The sequence below is a fragment of the Sorex araneus genome, chromosome 6 (assembly GCF_027595985.1).
Source record: "Sorex araneus isolate mSorAra2 chromosome 6, mSorAra2.pri, whole genome shotgun sequence".
NCBI lineage: Eukaryota > Metazoa > Chordata > Mammalia > Eulipotyphla > Soricidae > Sorex > Sorex araneus.
Window position 1 is genome coordinate 136,673,130 of NC_073307.1, and position 26,328 is coordinate 136,699,457.

At 40.7% G+C, this 26,328-nt stretch overlaps 1 protein-coding gene across 1 annotated transcript; it reads right to left on the reverse strand.

Annotated features, from left to right (window-relative positions):
* Nucleotides 1–292: 292 nt before the first annotated feature.
* APIP (APAF1 interacting protein) lies at nt 293–26,230 on the reverse strand. Its single transcript, XM_004607897.2, has 7 exons — nt 26,039–26,230; nt 13,759–13,859; nt 8,250–8,298; nt 6,760–6,877; nt 4,459–4,594; nt 1,308–1,475; nt 293–630 (listed from the first exon to the last, which is right to left on the reverse strand). Exons 1-7 carry the CDS (start codon nt 26,093–26,095, stop codon nt 531–533), a joined length of 729 nt encoding a protein of 242 aa, XP_004607954.2. The 5' UTR covers nt 26,096–26,230; the 3' UTR covers nt 293–530.
* Nucleotides 26,231–26,328: the final 98 nt, after the last annotated feature.

The window sequence follows — 26,328 nt, forward strand, 5'->3', positions numbered from 1 at the left end:
GAGCAGTTTAATTTAGTATTATGTAATTTGACTTTTACAGTCAATTCCAATATAGAATGAGTGCCACATGTTATGATAGAAGAAAGCACTCCAGCACAAAGGGGAAAGCTATAACACTGCTTTGACATCACAATGAGGGATAAATTTACCCTTAATTCTTTCACATCAATTTTATGCCACCGATATTGACTTAGATTTTCCAATTTATTCTGTATCGCTGTCAACCTTGAAGAATAGGAGATTTCTGAGTGTACATAAAAAGAAATTTAAAGGAAAATACTTAGTGCAAGACTTAAAAATAAACATAAAAGCATTTATTATAAAATAGTTATTCCATTGCATTATTTAAAATTACAAGAATATAAGAAAAATCATACACTACTAGAAGAGATTCAGGGTGATAATCCACAGTGCTTAATGACAAACTGAGATTCTGGAAAGACTTATATTCATTAAAGAAATCAGTCCAGTTTCATTTACGTAATAATTAAGATAAACTTTATCTTTATACAATTCAACTTCCATGGGGCTTATGCAATTCCATTCTCTCCAACTGGAAGCTGTGTGGGATCCAGTCCCACTGTCTTCATTGATACAGCAATATCAAACAAATAGTCATAACACTCACACCTACGAAAGAAAAAGCAAAGAGAACTCAAAGTATTTAGAAAAGCAGATCTCGAGTCCAATTACATTTCTCCTCTCTTACCTGCTATCCCTTTGTCAAAAATCTTTATTTTTCTCAATTCTATGCAACTTTTTTTCCTTATTTTTGCTCCAACATAATTGAAACATGGAAAGGAATGAATTGTGTTGAATCATGCAACTATGTCATATATGTCTCAGGAAACGAAAGGGAGTTTAAACTATGCTACTTCTATAAATTAAAATTCTCATTATGTGCCGCACTTTTTGAAATAAATGTAAGAAAATCATTTTTATAAACCTAGGTTACTTTAAGTCTTTATTGTAACTTCAACTCTGAGAAAAGGATATTTGCATCCTTCTTTAGAGCAAAGTGTATAGAACAAAATTATAAAGTAGTGGTATGTTGTGTAAAGAAAAAAACCCAATCAGCAAAGTATATAATCATGCTAAATAACAGCCCATCCAATAAATGAATTTGTGATACTTGTATCTAGATAAAATTGTATCTAGAAATTATATCTAGGAAAAAAGTATCTAGAAACAATAGTGATAAATTTAAGCCCATTTGATTAAATCACCTTCCTTTTGAATCATAAACATTTGTTTCTCACATTAAGAGCATGATGACTTGTCCTAGATGTTCTTTTATTAATGCTTACATGGTTTTCGCCTTTTCCCATGTCTCTCCCCAGACGTACACTCCATGGCGTCTGACTAGCACTGCACAGGAGTCTGGGTATTCGTCCATTGCACGAGCCATTCGTTCTTTGAGGTCTTTCTCTTCAGGTGTATTCTCAATAATGGGGACCACTAACATATCATCATATCTGTAGGACAAAAGAAGCCATTTTCCCCCTTTATAAACCAAAGGCATTCACAAGTAAAATTAATTAATTTCAAGGAATCAACTACACATTCTTTTAGGGCTAAAAAGACACTAAATTATAGACAAGATGTTGCACGCTATTGTTGTGCATCCTGTATAAACACCTGTACCAAATGATGGCTTGCGAATTTGGCAGGCATTGTTCTAGAAAGTCTAAGAATGCCAGTCTAAGAAGCAGAAAATTGTACAGGATACCAACAACTAACAAAGAAATATCAAGATCATGCAAGTTTTTCCTTGAAGCAAATAACTGCATCATTTTTAACAAGAGATGGGAAATAACAGATTTCAGAATCAGAAGTGGAAGAAGGATTCACAGCTGAATTACTAAATAGAAATTTCCCAAGAATTAAAAAAAAATCATTTTATCTCTACAGGACTTCAAAATGTCTTGGGAAGGCAAATTAAGAAAAAAAAAAATCCAGGGATGACCTGTGGCACCAGGATAGCAAGAACTTTTCTGGAAATAAAATGTTTTCAAATCTGTGGCATTATAACTTCATTTACTTGCCACTTGCTCTTAGTAAACACATGTGATGGAATCAAAATAGGATTTTTCTTTTTGTTCATGTTATCATATTTAATTACAAAGTTTCTGGTACAAGTTAGAGCTACCCATAAGGTCATCTATAGTCAATCAAAACTCAGACATGTTTTTCTTTTCACATCACTAACCCTTGCCTTAATAATACAACTCTTAACTCTTGTAACCTCTGTAATGGCTAAAATTATCAAACAAGACTTTGAGCTAAAGTATTACCAGAAGTCACTACTCGCAGGCACGTAAATACTGTGATTAAGAAGTTAGCCAGTCATTATTATTAATAGTATGAAGTTGCCCATTATCTTAAGGAAAAAACAGAGGCAATTATAAAATAATCTCAAATATGTAAGAAAAGAATTGTTCCGGTCCAAATATTTTCCAACCTTTGGCCAGGAGAACCATAAATTTAAAATTTCTTCTACCATATAGCAAACCTGAATATTTTTAGGGACAAAATAATTTCACTGCAAAATAAGACCTGAACACTAATTTAATTCAAATGCTTAATTTTACAGACAGAACACTTATCCTTAAGAAGTGGGGAATAGAGCTAGGTCAGTACTTTAACCACCAAACACTGCTATTTTCACTCTACCATAACATACTACTTTCCCAATGGAAACCACTGCATTTAAATATGATAATCCCTTCTCCCTGACAAGAACTAGAAATTTGAAAAACTTATTTTTTGGTTTTTGTCCCACACCTGGCAAGGCTCAGGTACTCAGAGATTATTCCTGGCTTATTCTCAGGCACTACTCCTGGCAGTGCCTGGAGAGAACTGGGGATTGAACTTGATTCAGCTACATGCAAGGCAAACCTGCTGTACTCAAGGGTATCTTAATAATATTGTATTCTCAAGGCTGGGGTTGTGGTTCACGTGAAAGAACATATAACTTGTATGTACAAGGCCCTGGAATCAATCCCAATTATCATATGATCCCTGAATACTGCTGGGAATGGCCCTAGAGTCCCAAGCACCATGGGTGTGTGTGTGGGGGGGGGTGAGGGAGGAGTTAGGGAAGTTGGGTGGGGTTGGAGATACAGGTTGCATTTATGAACTGTCAAACATTTGAGATCAGATAGATAGTACAGTGGGTAAAGCATTTGTCTTGCACGCATTGGACCCTGGTTTCTTCTCTGGTATCATGTATGGTATCCCAAACACCACCAAAAGGAATCCCTGAGCACAGAGCAAGGAGTAATTCCTGAGCACAGCCAAGTGTGGGTCCAAAACAAAAAGTGTCAAACATTCAAGAACATATATAAAATCCATATGCTATGTTACACAATAAATGGCAGCTTTTCCTTTGTCAGTCTCTTCCAAAACTTTGCAAACGCTCTCTATTGAACCTTTCTTCCTCCACCTTCTTACATGTTCTCTGACCTAGTTTTACCTCTTCATCAAAGCAATGCAATGCTGACGAGACTGAAAGACAGCACAGAAACCTCTCCTCCATGACACAGGCAAGAAAAAGGCAAGACAGGGCCATGCTTCCTTAGGCGGTGCGCATTCATCATTTAAATAGTTAACTTTGGTAAACTGGTGTTCACCGTGCTGAGGAATGCTTTAAGCATACAATATTAATTAAAATCCAATCAATATCTCAGCATGCTAGTTTAAACATGTACATACTACGCAATGCAGTTAACAGCAGGATGCTGCTATCAAAACACTTCAGAACGGGGGAATTAGGCCGGTAGAAATGAGAAGTGAGGGCTCTGGAGGGAGAAGGCCAACACGTCCAAGTGAAGTGCTTAGTTTGCACCTGAGCGCTGCAAACATGTTTCTTCACATCACCATATTCTAAATTTCCAAATAATTACTGCGTTTTTGTGGGCTGGAGAAGTTATTTGATTTTTATCTGCAAGGTCTGTTCTTCTACAGTATCTACGCCACTTTCCACAGTGAAAGAAAAATTCCAGATATCTACTTCATTAAAATAATTAGAAACAATTGCATAAACATGAAAGCACTCACAAAACACTGCATTAGATCAAAACTATGCACCTAAGGTCAGTGCTCAAACTTCCCCAAGACAACACAAAGGTGAGGAGACGATGCTTGTCAGGTGCTTCACCCAGGAACATAATCCTTCCAGCTCCATACAAATCACTCCCATTTTTCTCACTTTACTCAAACAATTCATCCTTCATGTTGCGAATAATCAAGGTCCAGGGAGGGCTGGGGGGAGGAGGCGGGGCGGCGCCTGATTTGTGTCACGGCGAACAGACCTGGACGCACGCTCTGAAGTGGGGCATTATTTAACGGAGATCCTGAAACATCTCATTAGATGTTGGAAGAAAGATCAGCATCCTGTTTATCACAAGAAGGAAAAACACTTTTCACATTACTTAAGCAAAAAGAGAAAAAATATACCTGTAATACCCGCCTGAGGTACACTTCCTTATTCCTTTTATCATCTCCTGATGTGTAATTTTAAACTCCCGTCCTGGGAAGAGCAGGGAGGCCATGACGGCTGCTTTGGAGTGGGTATGAATCACTGCCCCTGCACCTGGGGGACAAAGAGAGGTCCTGCTCAGCGAGAACTCAATGGTACCTTTCAGAGGGGAAAAAAAATATACTAATACATATCCACAAACACACATACATATTTATATGTTTTTATGAATTTGTTTTTTTTTTTTTTAAGAGGAGAAAAGTTTATTGGAAAGTCAAAGAAAAGAAAAGGAACTCCCCTGTGGGGAGAAATTTAGAATAGGACTAAGTTCTAAATTTGCTTTTCTTGGCCTGGGAATCATAGGTTGCTGGTAGGAATCAGGTAAGAAAGGAAAAAGATATATTAATAGAGGGTTAAAGAGAAAAAGAAAATAAATAAATATAGAAGTACTGGAGCAATAGCACAGCGGGTAGGGCGTTTGTCTTGCACGCGGCTGACCCGGGCTCAATTCCTCCATCCCTCTCATATATAAGTACTGGAGTGATAGAACAGCGGGTAGGGCGTTTGCCTTGCACACGGCTGACCCGGGTTTGATTCCTCCATCCCTCTTGGAGAGCCCGGCAAGCTACCAAGAGTATCCTACCCACACAGCAGAGCCTGGCAAGCTCCCCGTGGCATATTCGATATGCCAAAAACAGTAACAATAAGTCTCACTTGGTTACTGGTGCCCACTCGAGCTAATCGATGAACAATGGACGACAGTGCTACGACAGTGCTATAAGTATTTAACCAGCATCAGGACAATACACAATCTGTATACAGGGTCAAGAAGCAGTTTCTCTGATGGTCTAAGGTAGAGCTGTAACTATGGAGCGTATCATTGTAATACAGCTATTAAATAAGAGATTCCTATGAGCCAGGCACTAAGTAAATATACGCTTTTATATATGTTCTATCTGTGCATTATCACAGTCACTGTGGAGGTAAATACTGTTTTCACCAGCTAGTGGTCAAGGAACTGGAGGCTCAGAGTTGGTAAATAACTGATCCCTGGGGGCTGGAGTGATAGCACAGCGGGTAGGGCGTTTGCCTTGCACTTGGCCGACCGGGGTTCAATTCCCAGCATCCCATACTCTGAGCACTGCCCGGAGTAATTGCTGAGTGCAAAGCCAGGAGTAACCCCTGTGCATCGCCGGGTGTGACCCAAAAAGCAAAAAAAAAAAAAACTGATCCCTGGATCATGAATAGCAGGGAAAGAACATGAATTTGAACTCAGGACAATCTGATTCTTAATAACCAGGCTAGGTTTTATGGCTCAGTTCATGTTTTAATATAATGGGATGATGGTAGGGATTTTAAGGTATAGATATCATGGATTTACCTCAAAATGATCTGTATGCAATAAAATTCAGTAGTGACTATTTTCCCAACTGAAGATTCACTGAGCTTCACACTGTTAATTTTTTTTCAGTAATAGTTGACAATGTCCAAGAACAAGAGAACGCAGTTTGATTCCTTACTCAATGCTGCCTTGAACGCTGAACTATATTAAACACATGTAAAAGCATGGCTCTAAAGAGTTTATAAATATGAAGTTTATAAATATGACTGAGTCAGTACTTCACTTAAAACTGTCTATTTTTACAATGTTCTTCGAGTTCTACCTTTCTAGGCTGGCTGGAAATTAAAATACAACTTCTACTTATATTACACAGTAAAATTTTCAAAAAGGGAGGAACATCCCCAGTGAAGCTAAGTTCACAATTTCCCCTTTTTAGTAACTTCAGTTACTTTGACATAAAATTTCTGAGGTAATCTCTAAGCTAAGAACCGGAATTCAAATGCAAATATGGGAGCCGTTTTAACAGTCTAGTGATGGTTGATCCATTTCGGCTGGAATTCAGGCCCTTATTCTCACTAGCTGCTTAACTGGGAAATCTTCCCAGGCCTCTGCTCTCTCACAAGGAGAAGGCAAGGGTTTGTCAGGAATGTGGCTCAGGGGATGAGCCACATGCTTGGAATCGAATCCTAGCACTGCTGGGTGTTAATTCCAGACACTGCCACCAAAAACAGAAAACAAAACCAAAAAAGAAATGGACTGATGTTTGACTTCCCTCACAGGTTGACATGAGGACTGAATGAGAGAACAGAGTTAAAATTTTTGCATGCAGGTACTCAAGAAACATGAATGACAGTAATATTACCATTAATGAGGGACGCCTACTCTGCAAACATTCTTCCTGCTGAATCTTTTCTTTCTTTCTTTTTTTTTTGCTTACCTCTCATTGTGTAAGCATTCATAAAAAGAGGAGTACACTGGCTTTTTTTTAGCTTCTTAGATGGTGGAGGTCCACTTATGTCCTGTTCATTTATGTCACAGACAAACATGTCTTCAGGCTATATAGAGGGAGAAAAACAAAAGTTGAAGTGATACCCATTAGAATTGTCACACAGTGGACAGAGAAACAGTGCAGTGGGTAAGGCGCTTGGCCTTGCATGCAGCATACTGGGGCTGAATTCCCAGCATCCCGTATGGTTCCCGGAGCCAGCCAGGAGTGATTCCTGAGTGCAAAGCCAGGAATAACCTCTCAATGCCAGGGATGGCCCCCAAGCAAAAGAAATCAAAACCTCCCCCCACACACAAAAATTGTGTCACACAAAGTGGTTTTAAAAAGATATTTATACATATGTGTGTATCTTAAGCCCATATTTTAAAAAATACTTATTCATTTCTCAAAGATTTTGAGTCTTTTTCAGAAATAAACAATTTTTCTATTATAAATTATTCTCAAGTTAAAAAGAAAAGTCCATTAAAATTTGAAGAAAAAGCTGGCATGGGAAATTTAATATGTATGTCATGATGTGGTCAGATTTAATCAGCTTGCTTCTCAATTTTTCCTTATACCTTCACAACTACTCTTGCAGAAAAACTGTGTGTGTGTGTATATATACATATACATATATATATATATATATACTTGCTTAAACTCTACAAATATATGCTTAACTATACATACATATGCATATATATACATATATAACAGTTTAAGATGAGAAATACTTTTTTGGTATTTTCTAAGAGGAAAATCAGGTTTATAAGAATATGTTTGATAAATGAGGCATTTTAAGTTCACAGAAATTAGGTAGCACATGGTTGTTTTAACTAAATTTTGGGCATCACTCTAGTACTGATTCATCTGAAAATTCTGAAATAACATTATAACTTAAAATTGAGCTAGAGAAACATTTAGTGGGTAAAGTGCTTGCCTTGTATGTGCCTGACCCAGTTTCAATCTCCCGGCATGCCATATATATCCCTGAGCCCCCGAGAAGTGATCACTGAACTAAGAACGAAAGACAAACATAAAACCTTCCATAAAATTGGGAGAGCTTTACCATTAATAAATATGATTAGTTTGGTTCATTTGAGACCATAATTCTGATCATCCTACTCGCCAGATAAAGATGGTGTTACTAATATAGTGATAATCACTATTATGAATTAAGCTTGTATTGCTCACTTTTGCCCTCTAGAGGATGAATGAGATTTCAAAACACAGTGATTTCTGAAGTATCTTACCAAGTATCTGCTTATTACAAAAACATCTTAGTAGTTACCCCACAAATATTTGATTATTTAAATCATTACAACATAATCAACCTCCAAAACTAACATCTTTTTCAAAATTAATTTCATCTCACAAAACAGCAACTGGGAGGACACACAACAATTTAGTTTAAAAAGCATCCCTTTATCCCTTTACTATACCTGTATCCGCTCCTTCTGCACTCCTGAAGGTGCAATGTAGATTTCATTGCTGGTAAAACAAAATAAATAAATTGATATTCATGTAACGCTAATGTTCTGCTTTGGTACAATGAAAAGCATATCCGTACAGTCTGATCATTAATATTAGTTATAAACCAAATCTAATAGTGCAACATCTAATAGCCTAGTTCTCCCTCTTGGAGAACCTTACAAGCTACCGAGAGTCTATTACCTGTTCGGGGAGCCTGGCAAGCTACCTGTGGCGTATTCAATATGCCAAAAAAACAGTAACGATAGGTCTCATCCCCCTGACTCTGAAAGAGCCTCCAATCATTGAGAAAGACAAGTAAGGAGAGGCTGCTAAAACCTCAGGGCTGAGTGTAATAGAGATGTTACTGGTGCCCGCTCGAGTAAACTGACGAACAACAGAATGACAGTGATACAGTGATAAACCAAATCATATCAATAAGTACTTAAGGAATAGATTTGGCTGTACTGTAATTGCTTACAATATCAATACCAAGATTACAATTCCAAACTAATGCCTTTCCACTGCTGATTTCATGTAAAACATTGAGAGCTGTTTTTGCTATTTCATATACATGCATTTCTTTTTATGTTGCACAAATCAACATAACCAGGCTTGTATGTGGCTAATGGAAACTTAAAACGGAAGTCTTAGTATCTTTAAGCAAGCATGAAAAAGAGTTTATCTTAATACATAATCAAAAGAAACGGGCTCACTAGATTTCTGTCTTACAAAGAACCACGTTTAATTTTGCTGTCTGAAAGGCTCTTATAATAAAACATGAAGTTCAGAGACCTCTGCTGGACAGTTTGCTAAGTGACAGCACTTACATTTCTGGGTGGCAACAGTGCGCCTCCTGTCTGCTTTGTGAAAGTAACTGGCAATAATGCTGAAACAACTGCAAAAAAAGTGAAAAGCAGGAAAGGAAGGGCTGTCTTGGAGACCATTCTGTTCCAGGGGGCTGTGATAATGGAGATGCTACATGCTACCATTTGCCACATGGGGCCCTGAGATCTAATTTGGAAATTAATTTCAAATTCTTCTGTGAAAAAAAAAAAAACCCACCAACCAACCATATTCTGATGTTCTCTCTAGCCCTAACAAAGATTCTCTGGCTCACCCATCAGTTCTAGTTGCTGGGCACAGAGCCGCCAGACAGGCAAAGGGAGGTAAGGTCTGTGACCCAAGTCCTCCTGCCCGGCCAGATGCCTGGACAGCGGACACTGACTCAACCAACAGTAACCGTTTCACAGCAAAAATGAACTGCTGCAGTTGGTATTACTAATACACTTATAGACCTGGGACAGTCAGAAAGAGAAGGACAAGGGAAAGTGCTTTTAGGGCTCCAGTAGCTAGCTGAGGTCTAGAACTGAGGTCTGCTGGTTGTGGGCGTGAAATCCAAGCGGGGCTTGCAAAATGGGTCAGGTTTTCACAAAACTGTTTTCACCAAATATTACTGCTCTGGAACCTGCTGTCTAAGAGAATCATAGAGCCAGGGAGTGGTGTTCCTGTGGGGTAAGAGAGATGGGGTAGAAGTATTGGGTTAAGAAGAGCCCTAGCAGGGAGCTGAATCCTTTTGTCTTCGGGAAACATGGAAGAAAACTCTAGAATCATGGGTAGTAGGTGTCCGGTGCAATCGCCTACACCGTAAGTGGACATGTAGGTCTTACGTGGGGAGAAGTTTATGCAGTCCTGGAAGAGACCCAAATAAAGTACAAAACACTCTGCCAGTAAATAAAATCTATTAAGTAGGAAAATCCAGGGTATTATTTTGTTTAGTCAAGTGATTTGGTACACTCAATCTGAAATCTGTATTTATTACTGCCCTTGTAAATGGAAATCAGGTCAGACTTTGATCAACTTTGGGTAATTAAAAGATTAGCTAAATAGGTTTTGAAAAAAAATATTTACACGTATAAAGAAAGGTAGCTGGGTAAAAATATAAGATGAAAGGCCTTTTATTTTAGGAGGAAAAATGCCAAAGACTAAAGTGAAGTATTTACCTGGAGACGTAAGCCATGAACAAAAAGCATTTTGAATTTCAAGGTATTAAGTTTTGGAGTTGGTTATCCTATATTCCCCCTCTTCTCTCATTATGTACTAAGAAGTGGGACAAAAAATCTAAGCACTTATAATACACCTCTGCACAGTTGTTTCTATTTTGATTTTCTGCCTAGTCATTAAAAATATCATTTAAAAGGCCAGAGCTATAGTATAGAGGGTGGGGTCCTTGATTCACATGTAGCTGACCTGGGTTCAATCCCTGGCATCCTATATGGTCCCCCAAGCTCACCAGGAGTGACCCCTGAGTGCAGACCCAGGAACAGGCCCTGAACACCACCAGGCATGGCCCCCAAACAAAGAAAAACAAAAACAACCCAAAAATATAGGTACATATACCTTTCGATATATAATTTAAATTCAACTATATCTCAGTTACCTTGTCACAATATAAATTTATTTATTTTAACTTCTATAATATCACACTGCACAGTCTTCCCATTGTTCATCAATTTGCTCAAGTGGGCACCAGTAATGTCTCCATTGTGAGACTTGTTGTTACTGTTTTTGACATATTGAATACATCATGGGCAGTTTGCCAGGCTCTGCTGGGCGGGCAAGATACTCTCAGTAGCTTGCCTGGCTCTCCGAGAGGAACAGAGGAATCGAACCCAGGTGGGTTGTGTGCAAGGCAAATGCCCTACCCGCTGTTCTACTGCTCCAGTCCAACTTCTGTAACATGAAATAGGATTAGTATTACTTCACGTGTACCAAAATTATGCTATGAAAACAAGAAATACTGAATTTGAATATTTAAACAGTTTATATATTTAAATAGTAGGAGCCCAACCTAAGTACAATGGCTTCTGATTATCTTTGACTTATTGATTTCTGTTGGTCCTTCATTTTCTTGTCCTGATTTGATTTTCATATATGTCTTAAACTATCTTTTACAACTTTTGATATCACATAGTAACATAAGCTGGGATGGTATCAAACAAACCTTAGAATTATTAATCAATTTAAGTATTTTATATTCCGAAAGAGCTTACTGTTGGCATGTTCTAGAAATATAATCAACTGAATTATAATTTATTCCAATTTTTTTTCTCTAAGCATTAAAGAAAACCAAGCTTTCACTGACAACGTAACACAAAATACTGCTAAAAAAAGTCAGTGATAAAAGCTTATAAGTTCATCTAAATATGAGGAAAAAACATCAACCTTTTGTTTTGAAATGCTCCTTTTACTCTGCATCATATATGATCCACAATTTCGTAAAACTTCAAGGGTTTCCACCTGTGACCTCCAGGCGGTGCTCCTTTCCCATTAGGGATCCAAGGAAAGGAAAACGTTCACACGTATGATGCAACTTTCCTATAAATTGATTTATATGAATTGATTGTTATATAAGTCATTTCGTTTAAAAGGTTCGAGTCAGTGTTTTATGGAGGCCACACGCAACTCCAGTGCATGGGTAAGTACAGGTCTTCTAGAAAAGAATACAGTTTTTTGGCGTTGTATAATTACAGAGTTCCTTTTAAGATTTTCACTAGCCCCTTAGCTGCATTCTATCTATTTCAGACTTCAAATTTTAAAACTTACAATTTTAAAAAAAATTGCGGGGGGGTCCCCCACACAGTACAATGCAAAGATCTGAGGATACACTGCTGCTTGGGCCCTGTGGTGGCAGGATTACCTGGGTCACATCAGTGGTGGCTGGGGACCTCCAGGGTTATACCTGGAACTGCTCCAAGAATCAGTGGATCGGATCAGCACATGCTAAAGCATGTACCCTGACCATGGTAATACCTCCTGGCCCCTAATACTTTAAGAGCCAATTAGGAAGGTTCTCTTAATCAGTTTCATAGGAAGGTTCTCTTAATCAAGTTTTTTTTCACTCATGCACAAATTATTTCTGTGCATGCAAAAATAAAAAGTTAACTAAAGGGAATGTTCAGAATGGGTTCTTTTGTTTGTTTGTTTTGTTTTTTGCTTTTTGGGGTTACTCCCGACTCTGCATTTAGGAATTACTCCTGGCGGTGCTCGGGGGACCATATGGGATGCTGGGAATCAAACTTAGGTCGGCTGCATGCAAGGCAAACGCCCTACCCGCTGTGCTATCGCTCCAGCCCCTCAGAAAGTTTTATCACCTGGGGCCCACACCGAAAAAGCAACATATGTTGTCCATCGGAGGGCTTTGGTGAAATAGATGAACTTAAGTCTTGGCAAAATAACCTAAAGACCTTCAAAATGCTGAACCAACACATAATCAGCTCTAGGTAGATGGCAAGAGAGGACACAGGGATGGACATCTGTGGTACCAAGGGGAGTAAGAGCTTTACTAGACTGAGTTCATCCCAACATCTGTAACATCCCAACATCTAGTTGTTCACTAAGGAGTCTCCTGTCGTTCCACACAGTTCAATTACTATTTCAAGAGACACTTGGTCAGCTGAAGTGTACAAAATTACAATGTGATATTGCCATACAACCACTTTTGGTCAAAGCATTGACAATATCTTATATTCCATTGGTGGTGGTGGTGGGAGGAGTGTTACTATGCATATTTTGAATTGAGCATTTATATCATAGCATTCTGATTTTGTTAAAAAAGGTGGATTACATAGACAATCAAGTTACTCATTTTAATTATTATTTTTGGTTTAGGCCACATCCAGTGGTGCTGGGAATTGAACCTAAGTCTCCCACATGCAAAGCATGTGATCAGCTCTTTGAGCTATTTCTCTGGCCCCAAGTAACTTACTTTCACACTCAGCTTCCAGACAATAATATTTCTAAATCAGCTAAGGAAGAAAACACTAATCCTATTCTAGAAAAACTTTGAAAGGGGTTCCACACCTCTCCTTCATGTAAGTTACTCACTTCTTTTTCCTCTTTATAAAAAAAGGGGGGGGACACTGAATTAATCTAATGAACCGTTAAAATAACAATAATAATCTAAATGAACAGTTGCAGTTACTCTTTTTGCCTCAATTTGAGCCCAGTAACTCTTGTTTGGCCCTCTAAAGAGCCAGCCACTACAGTGTTCTGAATTAGTAACACCTGCACTGGATTCAAATGTACTTTTAAGATTTTTAATGGTTAGTGATGTACCTTTAAATCTGAAATATGTATCTGAACCTTAAATCATATGCTGTCTATGTAGGAGGAATCCTTCATAACTCCAGCTATATGAACCTACTTGGCAGCATGTTATTTAATGTTGATACTCCAAAGATCAGCAACTGATTAGCAACTGAAGTTTTATGACCTTTGACATTTATTATATTGCAACTTCTACATATTTATTCTATTTAGCTATGTAAATATCCACATCTCTACTTAGACGCAAAATACCTTCCATGTAACACAAAACTACTCATCAATTGTTCTTTGGATATAAGATTGATTTGTTTAGACTTTCCACAGGTACTTACATGGTGAATTCCCAGAAATTAATTCAGCTTGGAAACTTACCCATGCTTCAAGCTAATTCCTCCTCCAGTCCCAGTGACCCAGCCCAAATGGTAGAATTGTTTGCAAAGCTCTGGGATCAGGTATCTTGGATGTTCCTTGTCCTTCAAAGAGAGAAAGATTTTATTTGGGGGTTCTGGTACACATGTGGTGGTGTTTAGTGGCTACTCCCAGCTCAGTGCCTGGGCAACTCTCTCAGGAGGTCTTGGGGGACCAGGTGGTGCCAAGGATTGAGCCCAGGCCTCCTATACACAATGCATGTGTTTAGCCCTTTGACCTGTCTTTATGGCCTGAGATAATGATTCCACACTAGCCATTATTTTATCAAGTGACTGTGCTAGCTGACATCTCCATTTAGAAGCCACTTGAAAGAAGTTTAGGAAAATCTACTGTGGAAAGAGAAGAGAATGCAAGCGAACAAAACATACTAGGTCTTTAACGCCTAGAAATTGGATCTGTTCTATTATTTGGCAACCTAGAGTCATTTACTGTTGGAATCAAACAGTCAAACACTCTGAAATCGTCTACAAGAATAAGAACCGGGAAAATATTCAGTATATATATATTAATCACAGCATCTGTTCAAGTGGCTCAAATGCTACAAAATTCACTACCGAAGAAACAAAACAAAACAAAACAAAATGCTGCAGTCTATCGACAAAATTTATTTATGTAAAAAAGCTGATTCAAATAAGACATAATATAGAGCATACTAAGATTATCTGTTCACATTCTAGTGCTCAATTTTATTTTTACTCCAAAATATTTTTCCCATATCAATTATATTGTTTTCTCTACTAAAAAACAACATAGACTCACTATAGAGTTTAACATAAAAAGGTCTAGGAAACAATATCAATAATTCTGGGCTCATTTCTATGAAGACGTAAGTCTACAAAAACATGTATGTTGGGATAAACACTGGGATATATTTTTATATAATTATAATGATTACTTTTTTAGGGGTAAAACCAATATTTCCACCTCTTTTTTCTCAAATTACAGAAATTTAAAAAATACAAAGAATATAATAAACTCCATAGTGGACAGTTTGATATGCAATCCTTATCTTGAGAGCAACTAAAGAGTCCCAAATAAATTAGTTTTAATATTCAAAATAAATTGTACAGCTAGCAAGAAAGCAGGGTTTCACAGGGGCCATAAAAGAAATGAGACTGAGACAACCTCAGGGGGAAGTGAGCTCCAGAGCCATAATTTCCCAGAAGGTTTTTGCGAAACTTTGGTGACCTTGAGTTTCATTTTTGATAACTATGGAAGGCATTAGGAGAACTTAAGTAGAAAGCAGAAACAATGAGGGGTTTTAGTAGAGAAAACCCCAAAACATATAACCAAAAGGACCTCGAGCACAATAAAGTTTATAAAAATAAAAATTTTTATAATGATAAAGCACAAATCTTTAGGCTCCTGAATTTTATAAGGTTTATAAGCTTAATGCAGACCACCAAAGTATTTAGGATACCCAAGAATGTGCTAAGATGTTATAAGCAGGGATATTTTTAAAAATTAATTTTATTGAATCACCATGAGACACAGCTACAAGCTTTCATATGTTTGAGTTACAATCACACAACGATCAAACACCCATCCCTCCACCAGTGCACATTCCCCACCACCAATCTCCCCAGGATACCCACCTCTTTCCCACCCTCCTCCTGCCTCCATGGCAGACAATATTCCCCATACTGTCTCTCTACTTTTGGGCATTATGGTTTGCAACACAGATACTGAGAGGTCATCATGTTTGAGGTCATCATCTTTATCCCTCCAACCATCATTTTCTTAGTGATCCCTTCTCTATTCCAGCTGCCTTCTCCCCCAACTCATAAGACAGGCTTCTAACTATGGAGCAACCTTCCTGGCCCTTTTGTCTACTGTCCTTGGATATCAGTCTCATGCTATGTTATTTTATACACCACAAATGAGTGCAGTCCTTCTATGTCTGTCCCTCTCTTTCTGACACATTTTACAGCATGATACTCTCCATGTCTATCCATTTACAAGCAAACTTAATGACTTCATCTCTCCTAACAGCTGCAGAGCATTTCATTGTGTAGATGTACCAAAGTTTCCTTAACTAGTCGTCTGTTCTCAGGCACTCGGGTTGTTTCCAAATTTTAGCTATTGTGAACAGTACTATGAACATATAGGTTCAGATATCATTTCTAGTGTGCATTTTTGGTACCCTTGGGATATATTCCCAGAAGTGGTATTGTGGGGTCATATGGAAGCTCAATTTCTAGTTTTTGAAGGACTGTCCATATTGTTTTCCAGAAGGGCTGGACCAGTCGGCATTCCCAGCAACAGTGAAAGAGCGTCCCTTTTTCCCCCACATCCACGCCAGCACTGGTTGCTTTTGTTCTTTTGAACGTGTACCAGTCTCTGTGGTGTGAATGATATCTCATTGTTGATTTGATTTTACAAACAGGGAATCTTAGTGGGAGCCCAAAAGATTCATGTCCAAAGTGAGTCCTGGGCACGACAAGGTTCAAACAGGCTCTCACAATGTGTGAGTATAGAGCACCGAAGATTTGCAACACACTAACTACACTTGGAAACTCCGCTCATTAGAATCACCAACCCAATAAGAGAATTTCCTCCTGTCTATATATGTTCCTTGCCCTGAACTTCCACTGGGGGCACTGGCCTGGTTTGGACTAGTGAAATATGCAAGCTTATCACTTTAGAGAACATACCACTTAGGAATGTGGCTTGCCCTGGTGGTGCTCCGGGCTTACTCTCTGTTCTGTGCTTAGGGATCACTCCTGGAGGTGCCCAGGGGACCGTACTGGGTGCTAGCAATCAAACCCGGGTCAAACCTTGCAAAGCAAGGGCTCTACCCGCTGTACTCTCTCCAGCCTCATCTCTGGGAAGCATCTCTGACCGCTCGGTCCCTCTGAATGCCACCCTTGTGATGGGAGCAGATCTGCACAGAAAGGAACTCACATGCAAGTAAAGTATGTAAATCCCAGGGTTTCTCCTCTTATTTTCAAATTATAGAGATAAAAATAACTCCGAAATATTGGTGTTTTTTTTTTTTTTAAGATAAAGGAGACCATGGGTCTTCCAATGCTCGGAGTAAAGGCCCACCTTCTACTCTCATGGACACACTTCTATTTCAATAAACTCTGTGCATTTCCCTTTTTCTGTTTCTCCCCTACTCTGAGATCTGGCTGTGGGGAATGCTATGCCACTGGGTCCAATTCTTTGGCCCAGAAAGACCAGAATATAGAAGTCCCAAGGAACGGAAGTTACCACCATCCCTTCCACCATCATCTTCACTCTTGTCAATAACAGAACCATAAGAAAAATCCATGAGGAGATGCAAATCAAAACAACAACGAGATGCCATCTCATACCAAAGAGACTGGCACACATTCAAAAGAACAAAAGCAACCAGTGCTGGCATGGATGTGGGGGAAAAGGGACGCTCTTTCACTGTTGCTGGGAATGCCGACTGGTCCGGCCTTTCTGGAAAACAATATGGACAGTCCTTCAAAACTAGAAATTGAGCTTCCGTATGACCCCACAATACCATTTTTGGGAATATATTCCAAGGGTGCAAAAAAATCACAGTAGAAAGGACATCTGTACCTATATGTTCATTGCAGCACTGTTCACAATAGCCAAAATCTGGGAACAACCCAAGTGCCCTAGAATAGATGACTGGTTAAAGAAACTTTGGTACATCTACATAATGGAATACTATGCAGCTGTTAGGAGAGATGAAGTCATAAAATTTGCTTATAAATAGATAGACTTGGAGAGTATCATACTGAGTGAAATGAGTCAGAAAGAGAGGGACAGACATAGAAAGACTGCACTCATTAGTAGAGTATAAAATAACATAACATGAGGCTGACACCCAAGAACAGTAGATACAAAGTCCAGGAAGACTGCTTCATAGCTGGAATTCTGCCTCATGGGAGAAAGGGATAAGGCAGCTGGAATAGAGAAGGGATCACTAAGAATATGATGGTTAAAGGAATTGGTCAGGATGGGAGATGTGTGCCGAAAGTAGATAATGAACCAAACATGATGACCTCTCAGTATCTGTATTCCAAACCATAATGACCAAAAGTAGAGAGACAGTATGGGGAATATTGTCTGCCATGGAGGCAGGGGGAGGGTAAGAAAGGGGGGGTATCCCGGGGAGCTTGGTGGTGGGAAATGTGCACTGGTGGAGGGATGGGTGTTTGATCGTTGTGTGATTGTAACCCAAATATGAAAGCTTGTAACTATCTCACAGTGATTCAATAAAATTTAAAAAAGAAGAAGAAGAAGAAGAAGAAAAACCCATGAGATGCTCAAAATGGAAAAATGGGGTAGTGAGCAGGAAATCATCACATAAGCTAGAGAACACCAGAGGTTAACTGTTACAGCAAGGAGAAATAAGGAGTAAACCTGTCAGAAAAACACATGGAAGCTTACTAGATTATCTTGACACTGGGTACAGAGGAAAACATCTGTATGTCTGAAGCCAGTTTATTATTAACATTACTATTACTGAAATATCAGCTACCTAACAGGATAGCTGAAATTGTGGTTCTTCTCCATACTCATTACCAAAATTGTACATTTGATTTTAGGTAAGTTATATGACTGATAATTTGATGTAGGGTTCAAAAAAGGAAATTGGGAACACGGGTTTATAGAAAAAAATTTAAAGTGTGACATAATACAAGCAAAGAAGTTAAGTGGCATAAGATCAAGTACATATTATACTGTGTATGCTTATATGACTTGGGTCTTAGTTATCATCTATAAATTGAGAACACTGTAACAAAATGAGATACACAACACAATACACCAGGCACAAGTGTAGCACAGGAAAATCAGTTATCTTCCTGTTTTAACGAGCAAAAAACATCTTGAATTAAAATTAATAATACAGCCATGCTGCTTTTTCTTATATCTGTCCTTATAAAATCTAGCCCAAATTATCCATGGCCCATATAATTTGCTATTTCCTTTTTTAGGACTATAAACGATATTTTAATTATATATGAAAGTACAGCTAATGAGAAGACTCCTGCTGTTTTCCAATCCCTAAAACCACCAATTTGCACAGCAAGTTGAAAACATCATGGAAAATGGCCTGTTATTATAGGGCTCCCCTTTTCCTCTGTCTCCTCTAGGAATGCAATAGTACAGTAATTAGTGAGCTTCGAGCTACAGGGATAACAATGACATGGCAGCTGTTGTTAATAAAGCTTCATCCAAATGTACAAACCCACAAAATTACGAATTCAAGGAAAATAATCACTTAGCCGTAGGACCTACAAAATGGAGTCATTTACACTGTCCAGACTGATCAGAAATGGAAAAATCAGAACATATGTTTTATAAGAATTAGCAAGAGGGGTTAGTTAAGATGTATTTCTCCCCGAATGTCAGCATTTCCCATCTGTCATTACTGTCTGATTTTCTATGAGAACAGGAATTCTGAAAGTTGTATCTCGAGAAAGGTTATAATCAAATGTAAAGACAATAGAGGTTCTACTCTAAGTGACAGAGAAACATTTAGCACTATTTTGTATTATTACAAGCAACCGCCATTGGGGCTAGAGAGAAGGTACAGAGGCAAGATGTTTGCCTGGCACGCAGCTCACCCACTTTTGATCCCTGGACCCAGAGAAAGTCTATCCTACTCACTGGTCAGGACATAGAACAATCAGAGGCTCAGTAGAGCTGGGAGTGGCCCTCTCTGCTCCTTAATCACTGCATGGGACCACCCCCTTCCCCCAAAAAATAGTCTAAAAAGATTGCAATTGACGTTTATTTTCTAAGAAAACCCAGTTATTCTAGGAAAATCTATTTCAAATGTGTTGCTATAACCTGCTCACATCCAACAATGACCAATTTCTTCTCGGCCTTCTTTCCATTTAAGCATAACAGAGGCATGTATGGCTCAAAAACAGAAATGGTCCAGGGTAACTCACATACAAATATGTAAAAACAAGTGTCACAGATATCATCTAACCAATGGATAAATCACAGAGATGTTATAACTCATTCCAAAGAAATTGAAAAAACATGAACTATGTGCTCAAGAATCCTGGATTAACAAATAAAAGCAGAACTGGGCTATGTAAAAACAAAAAAAGAAAAGGGAGCGGGCGAAGGGGCCATGCCACTTCCCCCACCCCAGGGAGGTTGATGGTGATGATGAGGCAGGCGAAGGAACGGAGCCAGGGTGGTTGGTCTCAGTTGCAGTTTATTCCATTCCCATCTCCATTCTCCTCTGATTCTCCTCCTGCTTCTTCCTCCCTCATCTTACTTCATTCTCTTTCTCCTCTGGATCTGGATGTGGATCTAGCTTCTCCAAATCTGGCACTGGAACTGGCCCTGGGACTGGCCCTGGGACTGATGCCCAGACCACTCTTTAAGCCTAGTTAAATCCCTGAGAATGAGGGGTTGGGGCTTACACATAGGTGTGGTCACAATCAACAGGGGTAAAGTTCTTTCCCTCAGGGGATGCTTCTTCTAGGACAGATACTCCTTCAGTAGGACACCCACCAAAGAGCGAAATCCCATGGGTGTGTTTCTCCTCTCCTTGTCCAACTAACATATAAGCATTCATAATATTAATCATTTTGTATGGACATAGCAAGAGATGCATCAAGCTTATAGAATTGCTCTCTTGGGGTCATCTTGATCTCAGACTACAGTGCTCAGGCCAGATTAGTCTTTCCTATCCCTAGCAGGGTCCTAGTCTCGTCGTTGCTTTTGGATCATGACATGACATGTCCATGACCAAGCTCTTAACATATAGTTAAGCATTAGGCGCTTTGGCCAGGCCCATCTCAATGCCAGGGTAGCACATAACTCACTGCTTGCCCTGGGTCCATCCCATCCCTTGTCGGGACCCTGCTTTTGGGGGTGCTAGGAAGTAAGGGCAGCTGAGGCCAAAGTCGAGAAAGCAGATGCCCGGGAGTGAATAATATTCGAAGCCAATTAAATCCCATGTTACCAAAGCATATTAACAACTGTCTTTTTTTTGTCCATACAAAAAGGATATTGCTGGGGCTGGAGAGATAGCACAGCGGGTAGGGTGTTTGCCTTGCACACGGCCGACCCGGGTTCAAATCCCAGCACCCCATATGGTCCTCTGAGCACGGCCAGGGGTAATTCCTGAGTGCAGAGCCAGGAGTAACCCCTGTGCATCGCCAGGTGTGACCCAAAAAAGCAAAAAAAAAAAAAAAAAAGATATTGCTTTAAAGTAAACTATTCAAAAGACACGAGGAGAGGAGCAAGGCAATATTAACTTACAATACAAGTTCATTGTCCTAGAAAGGTCTGACCTTACAAATTAACAGTCTGATTAGGGGAAGAGCCTATAAACTGGTAGAAGTGGTTACAGATAAACAACGGAATGGAAGTGACTCGGGAGCACTTTGATGGGTGTGACTGATATACCTAAGCTCCTAGTGGCAAGGGGAGCAGGACATACCAATGTAGTCTAGAATTGTTTAGAGATTATTACCAGATATGCCTAAACTCTTTGTGGCAAGGGAGAAAGGACAAACCAATGATATCCTACACTGGGCCATATCCAAAGAGCAAAAAATGTGAACAACCTGCATTATGTCAGTATCCTTCAATTTACACAGACATGAAAGGCCCCAATGTATCTTGGAATCCTTTTACAATAGCCATTGGAAGCCTGAATGGACCTACACAGCAAAACTGTAATCCTTTCTTTCAGCATATATCTGATTTTCTCCACGCGTAATTTTTAAAAATTTATTATTTTTTTATTTTTAAATGAATCACCATTAAGGTAGTTACAAACTTACAAACTTTCGTGCTTACATTTCAGTCACACAATGATCGAGTACCCATCCCTTCACCAGTGCCCTTCCTCCACCACCAATGATCCCTGTATCCCTTCCCCTCACCCCCACCCCATCCCCCACCTCCATCTCCCCCACCCCATCCAGCCTTTGTGGCAGGGTATCCCTTTTACTCTCTCTCTCCTTTTGGGTGTTGTGGTTTGCAATATAGGTATTGACTGGCCATCATGTTCAGTCTATAGTCTACTTTCAGCTCTCCATGAGTAATGTTTTTTTTGCAACTTTACCTCCCCATAAATCCAACAGTTTCTCCCTTCTACTCCACCACATTCAAATCCATCAAACATTGACTAGGCTCCCCAGGAGGCAGAGCCTGGCTTCAGCTTTGCCCCACCCACCACCCAACTAAATACTCTAAGGCTTGCAAGTTGTTAAGTGGTCCCTTTTGGATATCAATTTCCTTGTATCTATGATTCCCAAACTTCTGAACTTCAAGATCAGTAGTTTTTAATTGTTACTTAACCAACTAATCTCACCTTCCTCAGAAAAAGATTAATTTTTAACATAGTAAAACTGAAAAAGATAATCTCAGAATAGAAAAAAAGCATGCAATTAATTTTGTGAAGTTCAGTTTCACATGGTCTTTTTCTTATTTTTCAGCAGTCAACACAGAACACTATCAGGGACTTGGACTTGAGGGGGATTAAGGTTATGTTTCGGAATTGGTCTCCTTGTTACAATGTATCCTAGTTTACCCTTTATTTTAGTATTAGTACTACATATACTGCTTCGATCACTGAACTCTATTTCTTGCATCACTGCTCAAATACTGTCTCCTTGATTTGGATTAAGTCTGCACGTTCTCTCCCCAGTTTAAGTCTCCAAATATATTCTTTCCCCTCTTAACAAAAGTCTCTCAACCCTGCACCAATCAATTGTGGTGGCCCACGTATAGGATGGCTCTAAATGTTTTCTGCGTTCTGGTTTTCACACCTTGGTCCCTTCTCATACTTATCTAGGCTGGTCCATACCATCAACAGACTATAGGGCAAGTGGAAGCATGTCAGTTTGGAGAACAGGTTGTAAAGAAAGCACATAGCTTCGATCTTGGCCCTTCACTCTTGGATCACTAGGGGGAGGCCAGCTGTCAGGTCCTCGGGGTACTCTGACCGCCTTTGCAGAGGGCTTGTGGTGAAAGATTGAGGTCTGGGGCCAGTAATTGGTGAGGAGGAATGAAAATCCGTCAGCAACCATGAGAATGAGCATGGAAGCAGCTTCCTCAGTGGCTAGTCAAGTCTCAAGAGTACTGCAGATTGTGCTGACGGCTTAATTGCTGCATCCCTGCACCAGGACTTCAGCTCCCCATTCACTCTTCACCTGGTTCTGCCTCTCCTGCTCTCGGCAGGAAGCGTTCTCTCCGTCAACTCCATGGCACAACTCTGTACCTTTCTTCTGGTATTACTATACAGTCTCTCACTTACTGGATTTCCTGAAGAAATGAATATTGAATAAGATACAACCTAGTAAAGAAGCTAATTGTCATGAACAACAAAGCAATATGCATGGTACCATCAGAAATCTAGAAATGCTTTTTGGTTCCTTCTCTTGCCATAGGCAATCAATAACGCAGTTCCCTTGATTTTATGGCTGAGTCCCTCACAGGTCATCTCTTGCCTGGATTCAGCCACAGCTTGCTAGCTTATCTCCAAGCCTCTAATCTCCAAATCCAGGCTTTCTTCTGTCATCTTTGTTATTAGTTCATTATCCGCAGCATGAAAATATGTAATTGTCATGCTGGCTTACAAGCTTTACACGTTAGCTTAAGCCTTTCCCAAGTTCCTATGCTGTTCTTTATAGTCCAGGAGCACCGACCTTCTCTTAAGATGCTTGTCTCTCAACTCTAGGGAGGCTGTTTCCTCGACCAGAAAGAGCACTTCCAACCACTGAAGACTGTTACAGCTTCCAGGAACTTGAAGGCTTCTTGGAATCTTAACCAAGGCATTCCAACCCAAAGATTCTCAAACTTAGCTGGCCCCTTATACAGAAAAAAATCCTTAAAAAATTCACTCAGTGGACCCCACCTCATTCTTCCGCACCCCTCCCCCCCCACACTGGGAATCCCTAAGTGAACCGTGAGTGCTCCCCAACAGCACCCAAGGTTAGTACTCTACCCCTGGATCTGTCCAGCACGCCTGAGGCATGAAGGCCACCCTGAGAAATGAACACTGCTTCACTCACTCACGTCTGTCTTCTTACCATACCCCGAAACTTCCCACTACCGCCTGACGTCAAAGAGTCCTTGTGACTCCCATTGGACAACAGGCTCTAGGGGGCAGAGAAGCAGACACAGCTTTCATGCTATCAAACCTCCGATGCCCAGTACATGGAAGGTACTCAGCAAATGCTGGTTGAGTTGAATTAATCCCTGACAATAGTCCCCTTTTTTAAAGTTTAAAAGACGGACTGTGTCAACTGTCAATTGTCTACAGTCTACACAGACTATAACTACACAAACTATCACTACACAGCACTTTTAAGAACTTGTGAAATTTTTGGGGGCTGGAGCAATAGCACAGCGGGTAGGGCGTTTGCTTTGCACGTGGCCGACCCGGGTTCGATTCCCAGCATCCCATATGGTCCCCTGAGCACCGCCAGGAGTAATTCCTGGGTGCAGAGCCAGGAATAACCCCTGTGCATTGCCAGGTGTGAAGCAAAAAAAAAAAAAAAGAACTTGTAAAACTTTTAAGAACTTGTAAATATTTTATTGCAAACAAAAGCAAATGTCCCTGGCATATAAGTGCATATACAAACCTAGTGTGAGGAATGTAGTTGGGGCAATCTGGCAAGCATATGTCACACTAACAGTGTTAGTCATGGGGGCGGGAGTGACAGCACATCGGGGAGGGCGTTTGCCTTGCACGTGGCCGACCCGGGTTTGATTCCCAGCATCCCATATGGTTCCCTGAGCACCGCCAGCAGTAATTCCTGAATGCAGAGCCAGGAATGACCCCTGTGCATCACTGGGTGTGACCCAAAAAGCAAAAAAGAAAAAAAAAAGTGATAGTCATTACTCACCTAAATCTAGATCCCAGGAGTAATAAAGATATTCTGAACTCTCTTTGCAGGGAGGAGAGAGTTCCTGAGTAGTGCTCAGGAGACCAGGGAAGCCCCCTGGATGTTAATGCCCAGCCAAGCAGGCCAGGGATGCGTGGGCCCAAGGAAGAAGGATTGCCCCATACTGTTGGTGGGGGTAGGGGGACAGTGGAAGCTTTATCTGAGCCAGCACTCTGGGAGTCTCCAGGGCTGCAACGGAAATGCCAGGATCTAAACTGGGATTGGTCACATGCAAGACATGCACCTGAGCTCCTATTCTAGCTTTCTGGCCCCAGACGTTCTAAACGTTTAAAGCAGCTGGAAATGTTTAGGATTTCAAATGTTAGTGCAAATTGTTTATCACTGAGAGAGACAGACAGACAAACAGAGACAGGCAGAGAGAGAGAGAGAGAGAGAGAGAGAGAGAGAGAGAGAGAGAGAGAGAGAGAGAGAGAGAGAAAGTGTGTGTGCCATAGGGCGAAACTGGGGACATTGTGGCAGGAAATGGACATTGGTGAAGAGATGGGAGTTGGAGCATTGTATGACTGACAATCATGAACAACTTTACATCAAATGTCCCTTGCATTGTCAATATTCAAATGGAACCTTCAGTCCTAAGAAAGAATAACGGGGCTAAGGGTAGAATTTGAGACGTTCCCTGGGTTTCCCAACTTACTCCTGGGAGTACTCCCTGGGTTTCCCAACTTACTCCATGGTTTAATCCTCCTAGTTTTTGTCTAGAAGCCGGGGCATCTTTTCCACTCTCGTCTGCATCTCTGCACACAGTGAAGGTGTTCAATAAAGTTGTCTAAGTGAAAAGTACAAGCGGCGCAAGGGTGGACTTCCTTTGCCCTGGGGGTTAAGTAATCATTTCTCTGTTCCTCCCATAAAAAGAGGCAAAGAGCGAGAGCTCACTCAAAACACAGACGGGCTACCAAAGTGCAGCTCCGGTTCTGCAAAGCACCAACTGCGTGACAAATCTCAAGCTGGCGGCCAGCGGGCACGCAGACGCAGTCTTGGTTCCCGGCCCATCGTAAACGCGTCACGGTCCCTTCTTTGGCTCGTCTGGAGGGTAAGTTGTTTTTAAAATTCACACTTAGGAAGCGAAACGTTCTTCTCCCACCGTTAATTCTTTTTGCAACGTCTAGCAGGTAGTTGCAAGTCCCCGCCCTAGGGGAGCTCAGGTCCCGGTGCAGAGACAGCCAGGGCTCCTGGCCTCCGATCCACCAGCTCGGCGTAGGCGGCTGGTGGTTGGAAGTCGCGTCAGAACCCGCCTGAAGCCCCAACCCGACCCGCTCCAGACCCTTTCCCGTCTTGGCGCGCCACCAAGTGCCTAGACTTCAGGCACTAAAGGTCACCGACGGCTCCGCCCCTACCTGCACGCCGCCCCGCCGCGTGCAACAGTTTCCCTCCGCAGCGTTGCAGCCAGACATAGCCGGGACGAGGGAGGGGTCGGGGGAACCTGCAAGAACCTCCGATGTCCACGCGCCGAAGCACCACGCGTCCCCGCGAAAGGCAGATGCGGCGAGTCCCCCCCAGTGCGATCAGGCGGCGCCGAGGACAGCCCGGGGGCGGGGCTGACCGTGCGGAAGGCGGGGCCGGAAGGAGACCACGTGATGTCGCTGCCGAACGGGGAAGGCGGGGCGGGACTGGAGAGCTTGGGGCG

Coding starts and splice junctions, on each gene's coding strand:
- APIP (XM_004607897.2), bottom strand. CDS start 26,095: ATGTCTGGCTGCAACGCTGCGGAGGGAAACTGTTGCACGCGGCGGGGC. Junction 6,878..8,249: donor TGCAGAAGGAGCGGATACAG/GTATAGTAAAGG, acceptor CCCTCTATATAG/CCTGAAGACATGTTTGTCTG. Junction 4,595..6,759: donor GAATGCTTACACAATGAGAG/GTAAGCAAAAAA, acceptor TTTGTCCCCCAG/GTGCAGGGGCAGTGATTCAT.